The sequence below is a fragment of the Mastigoproctus giganteus genome, chromosome 8 (genome assembly GCF_048544385.1).
Source record: "Mastigoproctus giganteus isolate SK-2022 chromosome 8, ASM4854438v1, whole genome shotgun sequence".
Taxonomy (NCBI): Eukaryota; Metazoa; Arthropoda; class Arachnida; order Uropygi; family Thelyphonidae; genus Mastigoproctus; species Mastigoproctus giganteus.
The window spans coordinates 47,478,278-47,491,029 of record NC_143582.1 but is presented as its reverse complement, the minus strand read 5'-3'; the positions used below and the strand labels follow the sequence as shown (position 1 = coordinate 47,491,029).

General features: G+C 36.7%; 1 protein-coding gene across 1 annotated transcript in view; it reads left to right on the top strand.

Annotated features, from left to right (window-relative positions):
• LOC150081513 (calcium-activated chloride channel regulator 4A-like) overlaps positions 1–12,132 on the top strand; it is an 88,683-nt gene extending 76,551 nt beyond the window's left edge. The window contains exons 13-14 of the mRNA XM_090380228.1: positions 143–364; positions 11,267–12,132. Of these exons, the coding sequence (XP_090236354.1) occupies positions 143–364; positions 11,267–12,132 (1,088 nt within the window). The remainder of the gene's footprint in view (positions 1–142; positions 365–11,266) is intronic.
• The last annotated feature ends 620 nt before the right edge of the window (positions 12,133–12,752 follow it).

The window sequence follows — 12,752 nt, the reverse complement described above, 5'->3', positions numbered from 1 at the left end:
GTTTTTCGGTGCACAGAATACCACAAAGATTATCTTTAATTTTTTTTTTTTTTAATATTTTGTTTTATACATACTTTTTCTTTAATTCAACAGTTTTTTTTCTCCAGAAGAATTATAATAATGAAAGATATTCATGTTCCAGAAAAAAAATTCTGCTGTGGTAGTTCTGTGCCGAACGAAGATGCAACAGAAGTGCCACCTTTCACTCGAATGGCCACTTATGGAACTTTCTTTGTGACTGATATTCCTGGAAAAGATAGCTTCCCGCCCAGCCGGATATGTGATCTCAAGGCTTCTTTACGTGACACCCGCTCATTTACACTTGAATGGTCTACTCCCGGTGGCGATTATGATGTGAATGAAGGTGGGTACCTAAATATTCGTTTGCATTTTGTTACTTGATTCAGGGAGCGTAATTTTCATTAAGAAATATTATTTTAATTATGAGAATTGTAATGGGAAAATTCTAACTGGCTGATAATGAACACCATTTCTTAAGCTCAGGTTATTCTTAAAATATTTTGTTAACTAAGAAACGAATAATGCAGGAAAAATCAGTAGAAATGTTTTGCCAGGTAACAATCGGGGAGAGGAGGGTTGCCAAAGTCATAAGGAGGCATCTACATTTATTTATTTATTTATTTAAACGCACAATTCTCACCCACATGGCGAGTAAATTCTTTAGAAAACTTAGGCAAGAAAAGTTACAGGATACATTTAAATTTACAATAAGATTTGACACGCTTAAAGGTACAGAATAAAGAGAAATGTTTTAAGCATCGAAGTTGGGAGTGTAGTCAATTTAATATATTTATTACCTGAAGGAAACGTAACACAGCAGCGAGTATGCAGGAGAAATAAGCTTCATGACAAGAATTTAGGGGTGGAGTATTGGCGAAAGGGATTAGTTCGAAAGAAATGGAGAATCAATAATGGAGTTTACATATTGTATACTAGAAGTGACCCATGGAGTTTACATCTGTATCGGACAGCGATGGTTCTCAATGAGAACATACACCTATCTGCATGTCACTGGTATACACTGACTAGCCAAAAAATTAGATACCTTTTGCAATTGGTGTTAGCACATAATTAAACATACGGTATGCAAATATAAATCATCACAGAGTATGTTCATAAGTTCCTTGGTATCAAATAAATACTGTATTTGTTCCTGGGGTTTATTAGTCGATTCAGTCATGAGGAAGAAAGGTGCTATCCTTGGAGGAGCACGTTTAGCAGGAGCCACAATAAAAGAAAAAAAATGAACAATGGGAAAAGATTATCTGGTCGACGAGTCTCAATTTACACTTTTGTTTTGTACAACTGTAGCCTGAAGGATGCTTTCGATCCATCACAACTGGTTGGTCGAAAGCAACCATCTCAAAAGTATACAATGAGAGGAAGATGAAACGACAATTCAGCTTTAAAAGGGGGAAATGTGGCAGAAAGTCGGCACTCCAAGAATGAGACCGCGGGAATTTAAAGCGGAATTTGACTGGAACAAAATCAATTTAGGCAAAGAGAGACCCATTTCAAAATGAATTATATATATATATATATTATACTAAGCAGTCCCAGCCAGCTTTCCTAGCATCCCCGCCACTAATCACAATACTGTACAGATAATTACAGATTTACTAATTCTCGCTCCATTACAAGATATTGAAGAATTAGGGATTTGATAATCGTATACCTATACAAAAGCTACATCTTTCTGCAAAAAATCAAAAGATTCGATTGGACTGGTGCCACCAAAGCCAAGGCTTGACTGGATTGTAGAACAGTAGAAAAAAATTGTGGTCTGGCGAGTCTCGATGTACTTTTTTTGTACCAATGGTAGGATGAAAGTGTGCGGTGAACTCATGAAGCTATGCATTCAGACTGCTGTCTGTGTCCATCACTTGAGTTGCTGAAGTATCATGGCATGGTGTACGTTCTGTTGGCACAAAGTGGATCTGCTCATGCCGTCAGAAGGTCGTGTTACCTCCAATAAATATATTTCCTTCATATTAGGCTAACTTAACCCAGCAGTGCTTAATTTTTACGGGGATTGCGATCGATTCCTTCAAGACGAAAACGCATCTATCCACCGTACAAAGATTGTACGGTGGATAGTTGCATGAATGTTCCTTGGGAATGTTCCTCGAACCTGAATGGTTCGAGGAACATTCCCAAGATTTCCAGAGTCCATCCTGGTCGCATAATTCTCCAGATCTGAGTCCAACTGAGAATGTAAGGGATATGTTCGAAAGGGCAGTTCTGCTTCACAGTTCTCTACCGACCATAACACAGCAGTTCCTGATGGAAGAATGGTCAAATCTGGAGCCAGATTTCCTCAGACACACCTAGTGGAATTCATGCCACGACGTGTACGGGCAAAAGGCGGCCCTACTAGATATTGAATAAAGGTTTCTGATTTTTTTGACCAATGAGTGTAGTCAACGTTGTTACATGTAAATTATCACTTCAGTGCATTGATTCACGAGATTTCTTTTCTTATGTGTGAGATTATTACACAATGAAATCTCGTACACATCCATAACATTTCTATTAAATCACATGAACTTTAAATTGGCCGATAATGAAGCGATCAGGATGAGAAGTATCACTGCAATTCGCTGTTCCATGTTGGAGGAGGGAGCAAAACAGTCATGCAAAGGACTACCATTTTTCCATAAGTCAAGTTCAAGAACAGAAAGGGACAAACAGAGAAAAAATAATTAGCATACGAATAGCCCATAACCAGTCAGTGACAGTGACGAACTACTTGTTCCTGTTCCTCCAGAAAGAAGATTATTAGAAGAGGAAACACTGATGCCTAAATGGAAACAGTGTGTCCTAACCGAAGTAAGTTTCATCTTATAATTTAAAATGAATTGAACGATCTTGTGCGTGTTGAAAATCTAAGGCACGAGCACAGCTTTTGTGATGTGGGGAGAAGGAATGGAATTTACTGCAAAAAGATACAATTACATCTGTATTTTGTAACCGAAAAAATGAGTGTCCTTCATATTTTGCTATGAAAGATTCACTTTGATACTGAAATGATGTTATCCAACTAGTTGGTACCCTTGAAAAAGAACATAAACCAAAAGAATGAAGACTTTTCATTAACTCCAATAAAATAACTAAATACGTGGCTCCACTTATTTATTTCTAATTTTTCGGCTACTGGATGTTGCCACATAAAGCTAACTATTTGGGTGGGATTTGAATTAAGAGCCACATACTTTATGGATATCTTTTTAAACCATTGGGCTACTGAGACATTTACTTTCAATGATAAAAATCGTGGATCTAACGACATTTTTTTTTAAATTTGAATTTTATATCCTAAACTGCAATATTCTGTGAAATTATTAAGTTCAAAAATAAACATGCTTTCCGTAAGATGAATTTTTAAATTACAAGAAGTTATAGAGTTAAATGAACAAAATAATATGAGATTTCAATTTCCTGACCGTGGTTAAAGTTTGAAAATAAATATTCATTTTTTAAACAGTGAGAAAAATTTAATTAATATTTTTATTTATTTACTTGCATATTGTTCTTTTTAAATATTCTCTAAACTAATTTTTCATCAAAGACAGTTTTCAATGAATGAAAGTCTTATTTAAAACTATTTACAAAGACATTATCAATAACAAAAATGTGCACGAGTCTTTTTCGAATAATAAAGTTCTCATTCTTATAACATACCATTAGCAACACTGAATATTTCATGAGGACGTCTTTTCATTTTCATTTCCCGTTCGAATTCGCGAACCACGTTGCACAAAGGCAGAGTCTTCAAGTATAGTTCGCGGTGTGAAAAACCTTTCGTCGGAGAAACACCTCACGCCACTGAAGTAAATGTGATGCTTGATGTTGCCCAGACACTTCCTCTAGTAAAAGCTGCAGCCGCCTTTCTATGGATGCTGTTGTAATTGATAAAGTTTGGACTTCAAAATCTTCTAATTCAACTTCGTATATACAGTTATTATCTGCACAGTATAATAAGAAATGGTCATTAATAACGAGTATAGTAAGAAATCCATTCTGGCACACTATTACCAGGTTTTCACCAATCGATTGTTTGTTAAGTCGTCTTAACAGCAAATATTCTGTTAATTCTGTAAGTTTTTTCTGCAGTCGGATCCACTGTTAACCCTTAAAGACCAGCACGCATTTGCATGCAGGGTGGGATTTCACAATGCTAACACGAACAATCCACTTTGAACTTACAAAAAGAAAGAAATTGTAATAACACATAGGTTTAGACTCCACTGCTGAGGGATAGACTGTACTGCACCCTACCCTGACCGAATGTCACTTTATCCAGCCCGCAGCCGACCATAACACAGCTGTATTAGCAATTATGACGTTATATCAACCTGTATTTTGTGAACCGATAAATATTTTCAAAGGAATGATTTTTTTAATCTATTGATTTAACACGAATAATATGTTTACCATTTAAATATCTTAAATTACAAATCTGCTGGCAGCATATTCAGAGAAAACCATTGGAGATTATCAGTGTGGTTTCAGACCCAATCGCTCAACAACGGACCGGATTTTCATTTTGAGGCAGATACAGGAAAAAGAATTTGAGTATAGTATACACTTATTTAAAACAAGTTTTTGATTCAATCAACAGAGAGGAAATGATAAATGATCTCCTTCTCCTGGGCATACCTGCAAAGATTGTTATGCTCATAAAAGCAACCCTGGCTGGCTCTAAAGCAGTGGTGAGAATTGACAATGAGTTGACGACTCCCTTTGACATTAACGCTGGTGTTAGACAGGGCAATCCACTCTCTACTGTGTTATTTTACTTGGTTTTAGAGGCGGCTGTCAAAATTAGAAGTGACTGGACACATAAGTACAAAGACAGTGCAGGTCTGCGCATATGCTGATGTCGCTATTATCAATAGGACTAAAGGAGCACTGGAGGAAACAGTGGCCAGGCTGGATAATGAAGCACAAAGAAGAGGACTTAGGATAAATGAAGCGAAGACAAAATATATGGAAGTGCGGAGAATGGCAGATAACACGGAAAGTTTAAGAACTAACAGCTTCTCGTTTGAGCATGTTCAAAATTTCGCCTATCTAGGTTCGCAGATAAACCAGTCCAACCTATTACTAATGAAATTAAGTCCCGTATCCTGAGTGGAAACAGATGCTTCTATGCACATGAAAAACTAATGAAGTCCAGAGTATTGAACAGACATTTAAAATTAAGGATATACAAAAGTCTCATTAGACCAGTTCAAACATACAGTTGTGAAGCTTGGACATTAACGAGTAAAGATGAGCGGCTATTGAGAGTGTTCGAGCGTAGAATTTTGCGAAAAGTCTTTGGGCCCGTACAAGAAATTGATGGATCCTAGAGGATCAGAATGAGCCATGAACTTGACAATCTTATTCAGATTGCGGACATCGACAGATTTGTGAAGAGCCAGAGAGTTGCCTGGTTGGAACATGTTATGAGAATGGATGCCAGCAGGACAACTAAGAGGATAATGGAACGGAAACCTATCGGGAGGAAGACCGCGAAAAAGATGGATGAATGACGTAGAAGAGTACTTAAAGACCAGGAGAATAAGAAGTTAGAGAAGTTTGACTTCTGAGAAGGCTTACTGGTGGGACATCGTTGAGAAGGCTAAGACCCACCATGGGTTATAACGCCAGAAGAAGAAGAAGAAAAAGAAGAAGAAATTACAAATCACCAGCACTTTCCGTTTTTATAATCTAAACCAACCCAGCAAGATATGAATAAAGGCATGATGGCCACAGCTTTTGAACAAGGGAATTCACAACGTATTTTTAATCCCTAGGGACAGATTAATTTCACCTCTCAATTGAAAATTTTTTCCATTTTTTTTTATTCTCAACCTCAACAATAGCTCTTTGTGCGAGAATAACTATATTTTTAATCCTTTTTATTTTATTATTATTAGTGTGTGTGTGTGTGTGTGTGTGTGTGTGTGTGTGTGTGTGTGTGTGTGTGTGTGTGTGTGTGTGTTCTTTTTTGGGGGGGGGGTGTTCCGGGTTTGGGCAGCCTGAGAGCGGGAGTGCTGGCACCCACCAGTCTTGCACACCACTGGTGGGTGCAGGATGATTGTGTTTAACTACACAGAATGAGACAGTGAACCCAGGACCATCTCCTTGTGCCAGGGATGGGAGCCGAGTTGCGTCTGTCTATTTGATGGCTGTTCCCTCGTGGTAGAAAGGCCTGATACCCTTACAGGCCAGGCCAATACGGTTGAGAATTTTCTTTTGTTTTTGTATATAGTGAACACAGGCGGAGATAGGTGTAAGCCTGGGTGCCACCGACGACAAGATTATCTTCTTCCAGTCACATAGTTCCCTGAGGAGCTGTTGTGGCCACCAAAAAATTCCTCCAACTGCATCGCTCATGTGCTATATGAGCGGCATCGCAAAGATTATACATATTTTTATTTTTAATCCTTAAGGATTAACCTCAACTTAAATTAAGCTGTCTTCCTAAAAATTAAACGTGTAAAAATTTTAAATCACAGGTTTAAAAGAAAAAGACATGAAAAAAAATAAAATCAGTCTTTCTTTCCTTCAACCCAATTGCGGAGTGTCATATGATTTCATTAGTTAGAGGTCGTAGGTCTTTCAATGGAGCCATGCATCGATACATATCACATGACCGTGTGTTCACTTCTGCATTTCCACATGAGATTGCGCTGTCTGTTGTTAGGTTCAGTTTCTGAGGTGTCCATAGTTGACACTCGCAAATAACCTTAGATGTATTCAAAAGCTCTGAAGCTCTCGAAATACAAACTGCTTCATCTCAACGTCAAATGAACAACGTCCCACTCAATTCTTCAAAACTTTCATGTCATTTAAATTTAAAAAAGAGTGTGTCATTCATATTTATCTGTTTGTGCAGGATAAACTGATTAACCCATCTTCTGACACTTATCCTTATCGTGCCTTTTTAGAAACTCTTCTTAACAAGACAGCAGCTCTGAACACTATTAAAAAACCCATGTCTGCCCTCCACTAGGTTATTGCAGTCCTTACTTTTCTGCACCTTAAAATGGAAACAATTTGCATGACAATTGTCATGCGACGGATTCACTTTAAAATTCGGTGGAAAAGAAATATTTTGATGCAGGGATCTAGAACAGATTATCAGCACGGATTTTAAAAGTAAGCTGTGCAGTTAAAGGTTTAAAATAAATTTTAAATAATGAAAAGTCATCCAATGCTACTGCTGCATACGTCGTAGGTGAAATCGGTCATACACGGACTAACGTTTAAACCCATGAATAAGGAATCAGTAGAAGACTGCATAATATATGGAGAACTAAACATAAATTTTCGGCTGCATATAAAGGAGGCAGCATAGAAAAAGAGCACTTGGAAAGTTTAAGAGTACTGCACATTAATTTAGAAAAAATAATGATGTTCAAAATTCACCAGCCCTCAGCATTCCAGCAATAAATGCAAAGATCGTGCTTTCCATGGACTACTACATAACGACAACAACAACAAAACTAATTTCGCAATGTTTTAAATATTAGCTTTTAATTTGTGGACGCTTAAAACGTTAACAACTTTTTATTTTTGATGCTAAATATTATTCATGTCTTTTGTACACTCTTCTTTTAAACAAATGTATCCATTTTTGTTTATTGTAGAATACACGTTATTATGTTTATAAATTATAAACATTCTGTGTTGTGTTATTTATTATTTTTTGAATAAAATACAGACTTTTTTCAGTCTTTGTGTACATTTTTTTTATGGGTCTTCAAAACATGGTTGAATCACTCTAAGGAGAGGCTCGCGTGGTTTTTATTCACAGAACCTCAGGTTTTTCGTCCAGCAAACAGCAAATCAACGAGAAAACACACTCAATTTGCATACATATGAGTAATGTGGCCTAAGTTGCTGATGCACCTAAAACTCTACAACAACGACAGCAGCACGTAGAAACACACGAAGCAGTGGATACAACCTAACAAAATTTAAAAATTTGCATTACGTTGGTCATTAGGAGCTAAAGAAAAACAGGAACAGCTGATATAAAAAGCTATGCTGTGAAGTGCAAACATGAGGTGACAAAGCTTTGTCACCTCATGTTGATTTAGACAACAGTTAAAACAGTACCAAACAACTATATTTTAAAGATTCTGTTAGAGAAAATGGAAAATTTTTGAAAATTATGTAATTTTCAAAAAACCATGCTACCCTCGCCCGAAACTGATTAACTCAGCCATGTTTTGAAAAAGACCCATAAAAATTCTTCACGTCCTAGCCGGGATTCAAACTGAGGTCTTCAAAAACTCTCAAGCCACGGGAGTATGCATCTATACCAATATTTACCCATATTAGAACCACACTCTCCTTGATACATAAACTGGTGCAAACATATTTTATGTTTAGAAGTTAGCAGACTCTGTTATAAGTTCATAAGATAACAGAGTTTACTTCTGGTAGTTGAAAAACATCTGGCCATCAAACATAAAATGTGCTCAATTTGTATATTTATTGCATAGTTGAAAGGCAGTTCACAGTTAACCAATTTATTTCTAAAGCCAGTAACAATATTATAAGGGATGAAGTATTTTATTTCTAAATAAATTAACAGAACCAATTTAACACCTAGGGATTAAAAATACATTGTGAATTCCTTTGTTCAAAAGCTGACGTCACTGCTGCCTCTGAGAATCTACTTCCAGAATTTCAGAGGCAGATTGTCAAATATTTCCAGAATTAACAAAGAATTTGCTGGAAAGGCAACATAATGAACAGTCGTTGGTTAAAACATGGCAATGGTGTGCGAGAATGGATTTTCTTACTATACACTGTGCAGATAATAACTGCATATGTGAATTTGTATTAGAAGATTTTGAAGTCCAAACTTTATCAAGCAACACAATATCGACTGAAAGGCAACTGCAGCTTTTACTGGAGGAGGTGCCTGTCAGATGGGAAATATCGAACATCACATTTACTTTAGTGCTGTCAGGTGTTTTTCAGGCGAAAAATTTTTCACACCTCGACTTTTTTGAGCAGTGCTGACGATGAACATTTTCTCGATGTCTACGAACTATACTCGAAGACTGCCTTTGTACGATGTGGTTCGCGAATTCCAACGGGAAATGAAAAAGAAAGGACTGTCCTCACAATTTGCATCCTATGAAATATTCAGTGTTTTAATGGTATGTTATCAGAATTGAGAACTTTATTATTAAAAAACACTCGTGCACATTTTTATTATTGATGTCTTCTTTGTAAATAGTTTTTAATAAGACTTGCATTCACTAAAAACTGCGTCTTTAATGAAAAAATCTGTTTAGATAATATTTAACCAGAATAATATGCATGCAAATTAAAACATTTTAATAAAATTTTTCTCACTGTTTAAAAAAATTTACTTTTACCTAGCAATTAAAGAAAAAAAATAATATTTATTTTCAAACTTTAACCACAGTCCGAAATTAAAATCTCACATTTCTTTATTATTTTGTTTATTTAACGTTATAATTTCTCCTTAGAATTAAAAATTCGTCTCACTAAAAACATGTTTATTTTCGAACTTTATAATTTCACAGAATATTGCATTTTAGAATAAAAATATAAATTAAAAATAAACCATATCAAGTTAGTTGCTAATATACGCTTTTGTATTGAGCTATACCATAACTATTGAGTTATCCATAGAGTATGGAGATCTCAATTCGAATCGTACCCAAAAGTTATTTTATGTGGTGCCATCCGGTAGCAGAAAAGTTTAAACACAAATCAGTGTGCCCCTTAGCGGTTAGAAAAATTATTTCTATCAGTGTCGGGACCCAAAACCATGCCCCAACTATAATACGAACTACAGTCATGTGATTGCTGACGTGCTTCGCACAAAGGATCCTTGAAAACAAAATGTGTTGCTACGATCTGTACATCTACTGACCAACATTTGTAACAAGAAAAAGGTTACATTGTCCTTAATGCTGCTTGTTGTAAAGGAGGGAGTTGCAGAGTTCAACTGCACAGATAAACACTATTGTCTTAAAACAGAACAACTGTATCAAATTTTTCGTTACTGGCTTGGGCGTTACATTACTACAAACAAATTACATAATCAAGACTGCTTTGTTTAAAACAGCAAGACACTGATACACTCACTGTCCAAAAAATTAGAAATCTTTTGCAATTGCTGTCAACAGAAACGCACGGTATGCAAATATAAATTGTCAAATAGTATGAGCAAACGTTCTTTGGTATCAGATAAATGCTGTATGTTTTCGTGGAGCTTCTTAGTTTATCAGGTCATGGGGAAGACAGGCGGTCTTTCAAATTTTCGGAAAGGTCTTATTTTTTGAAGCACGTTTAACAGGAGCCACAATTTGAGAAACAAAAGAAATCACTGGTGTGTCAAAAGAAACCATCTCAAAAGTATAAAACGAGTGGAAGATGAAATGCGAATGCAGTTCTAAAAATCAGAAATGCGGTAGAAAGTCGGTATTTCAAGTACGAGACAGAAGGAATTTTAAAAAAAGAATTGCAGGAAAAGACTCTGGTCTGACGAGTCTCGATTTTACTCTTTTAGCACCAATAATAGGATGATAGCGTGAACTTATGAAGCCATGAATCCACTGTCTCCTGTCCACCACACGAGCGGCTGGAGGTGACACCATAGTATGTTCTGTTGGTAAGAACTGGGTTCGCTCACCGCCAGAAGGTCGTATTGAATATCCTCTAGTGAATATCCTTCTGTTGTATTGGATCAACTGCAACCTGCGATGCTTCATTTTTATTCGAATTGCGATGGATTCTTTCAAGACAACAACGCAACTGTCTACCAATGCAAAAACTGTAAAAACCATGTAAAAACTGTATCTGAATGGTTCGAGGAACATTCTCAAGATTTCCAACATTTACTCTGTTCGCCTAATTCTCCAGGTCTTAATCAATTGAGAATGTCTGGGATATATTCAAAAGGACAGTTCATCTTAGCAGTTCTCTACAGACCACAATATAGCAGTTGACAAATATCCTGATGGACGAATGGTTAAACCTGGAGCTAGACATCCTCAATATCTAGAAGAATCCATGCCACGATGTGCATGGTCTGTAATTCAGGAAAAAGGTGACCCTACTAAATAGTGAATAAATATTTCTAATTTTTTATATTGGTTAATACTGAGGTTAGTAATTAGTAATGAATTATAGTGAGTTGTCATTAACTATATTATTACTATATATTTATTAACGAAAATTTAATTTTTATTTTTCTAAATAGTTTCATATTACGACGTACGGATGTTTGAAGATCGAAAGAACGCGCTGGAAAATTTTGATAATGGTGTGAGGGTTGACCATATACAGTGGCCTGACCCACTGCCAATGGAAGTTGGTTCTCCCACGAAGATAACAGTGAAGTTCAACGAAAAAGAAAGAGAAAATGAGACAATTTACTTCGCTGTTCGAGCCGTGGATAGTAAGTCGAATAAAGGCACACCTTCCAATGTTATTGAGGTTTTCAATGCTGTTCCGTCCCCTGTCCCAAAGGACGACCTGACAACATCCGCTCCTACAGACGATGGACCTCAGACTAAAGATGGTAGTAAAAGTGGGGGTTTAAATCACAACGAAATAGGAATGATCGTAGGCATTGTCCTTGGAGTTTTCGTCCTATCGGTTATCATTATGATTGTGTTGTGGTTCGTGCTGAGACAAAGAAAGAAAAGCTCCCAAGAAAATCCTAAAGATGGCGACACAAAATCTGTGAACTCTAAACTAAGCAATAGCCAGTTATCTGTAGTAAAATCATTATCACCGGAGGGTTCTACAATTAGTCCAGTTCTGTCTTACTCTGCTAGCGAACTTCTGAACCATTACGATAAACAGCAAGCCCGGCGCCTTCAAGAAAGAGACGATCTCGAAAATCTCTCTGATGCTGCAGATGACAACGAAAAAGTCAACTCCATCTATAGTTCGCCATCTAGCTATCAGAACTGGGATTTAAATCATGGTAGAGACGAAGATTCTCATCCCAACAGATATATGGACGATTATTCCAACAGAAATGTGGATTTCAATCCTCAGTTACATTCCTCACAGAAGTCGTTGAACACTTCGGTGAGTCGCCACGTCACTCAAGTATGACAGACAACGCGTGATTCAACGTTCTCAAATGCGCAAGCTACAGTTACCTATCATTTGTTCATCTCGAGTGCCAAGTTGAGTGCTTTGATCCTTGACCGGAATGCTGTATATTTGTACACCACTCGTCTCGTCACATTTTAGATCCATTTGCAACATGGACACAATGCAGTCGGCTAGATCAGGTCAAAAACCTAAGGAAGAAGGCCAGTGCGTCAATGGGCGACCTGCAGTTACACACCAAAAATTCTTCAAATGAAGTTTAAAAAATTAGATAACCGTAAAATATAAAAATAATTAAACTATTCTAAAAGAACTCACGTTGAACATCTTCTAAAGGAAAGATGCCATTACTTGAAATTCTTCATAAACAGCTGAGAATGCTGAGACCATGATTTTTCTACAAAGATAAACGAGGTATACTACTGTGCTATACATCTGTATTAGCACAGAAGTATACCATGTGGGCTGCGCAGATGCATAAACATGGAAGTAATCACTAGATCGAGCTTCGATTGGAAATCGAATTTTCCTTTTCACATAAAATTTTGAATTGATCCATCACATGTCACAGAAGCCACATATTGACCTGCGACCAGAAAACGGTTGCCTACCATTGGGCT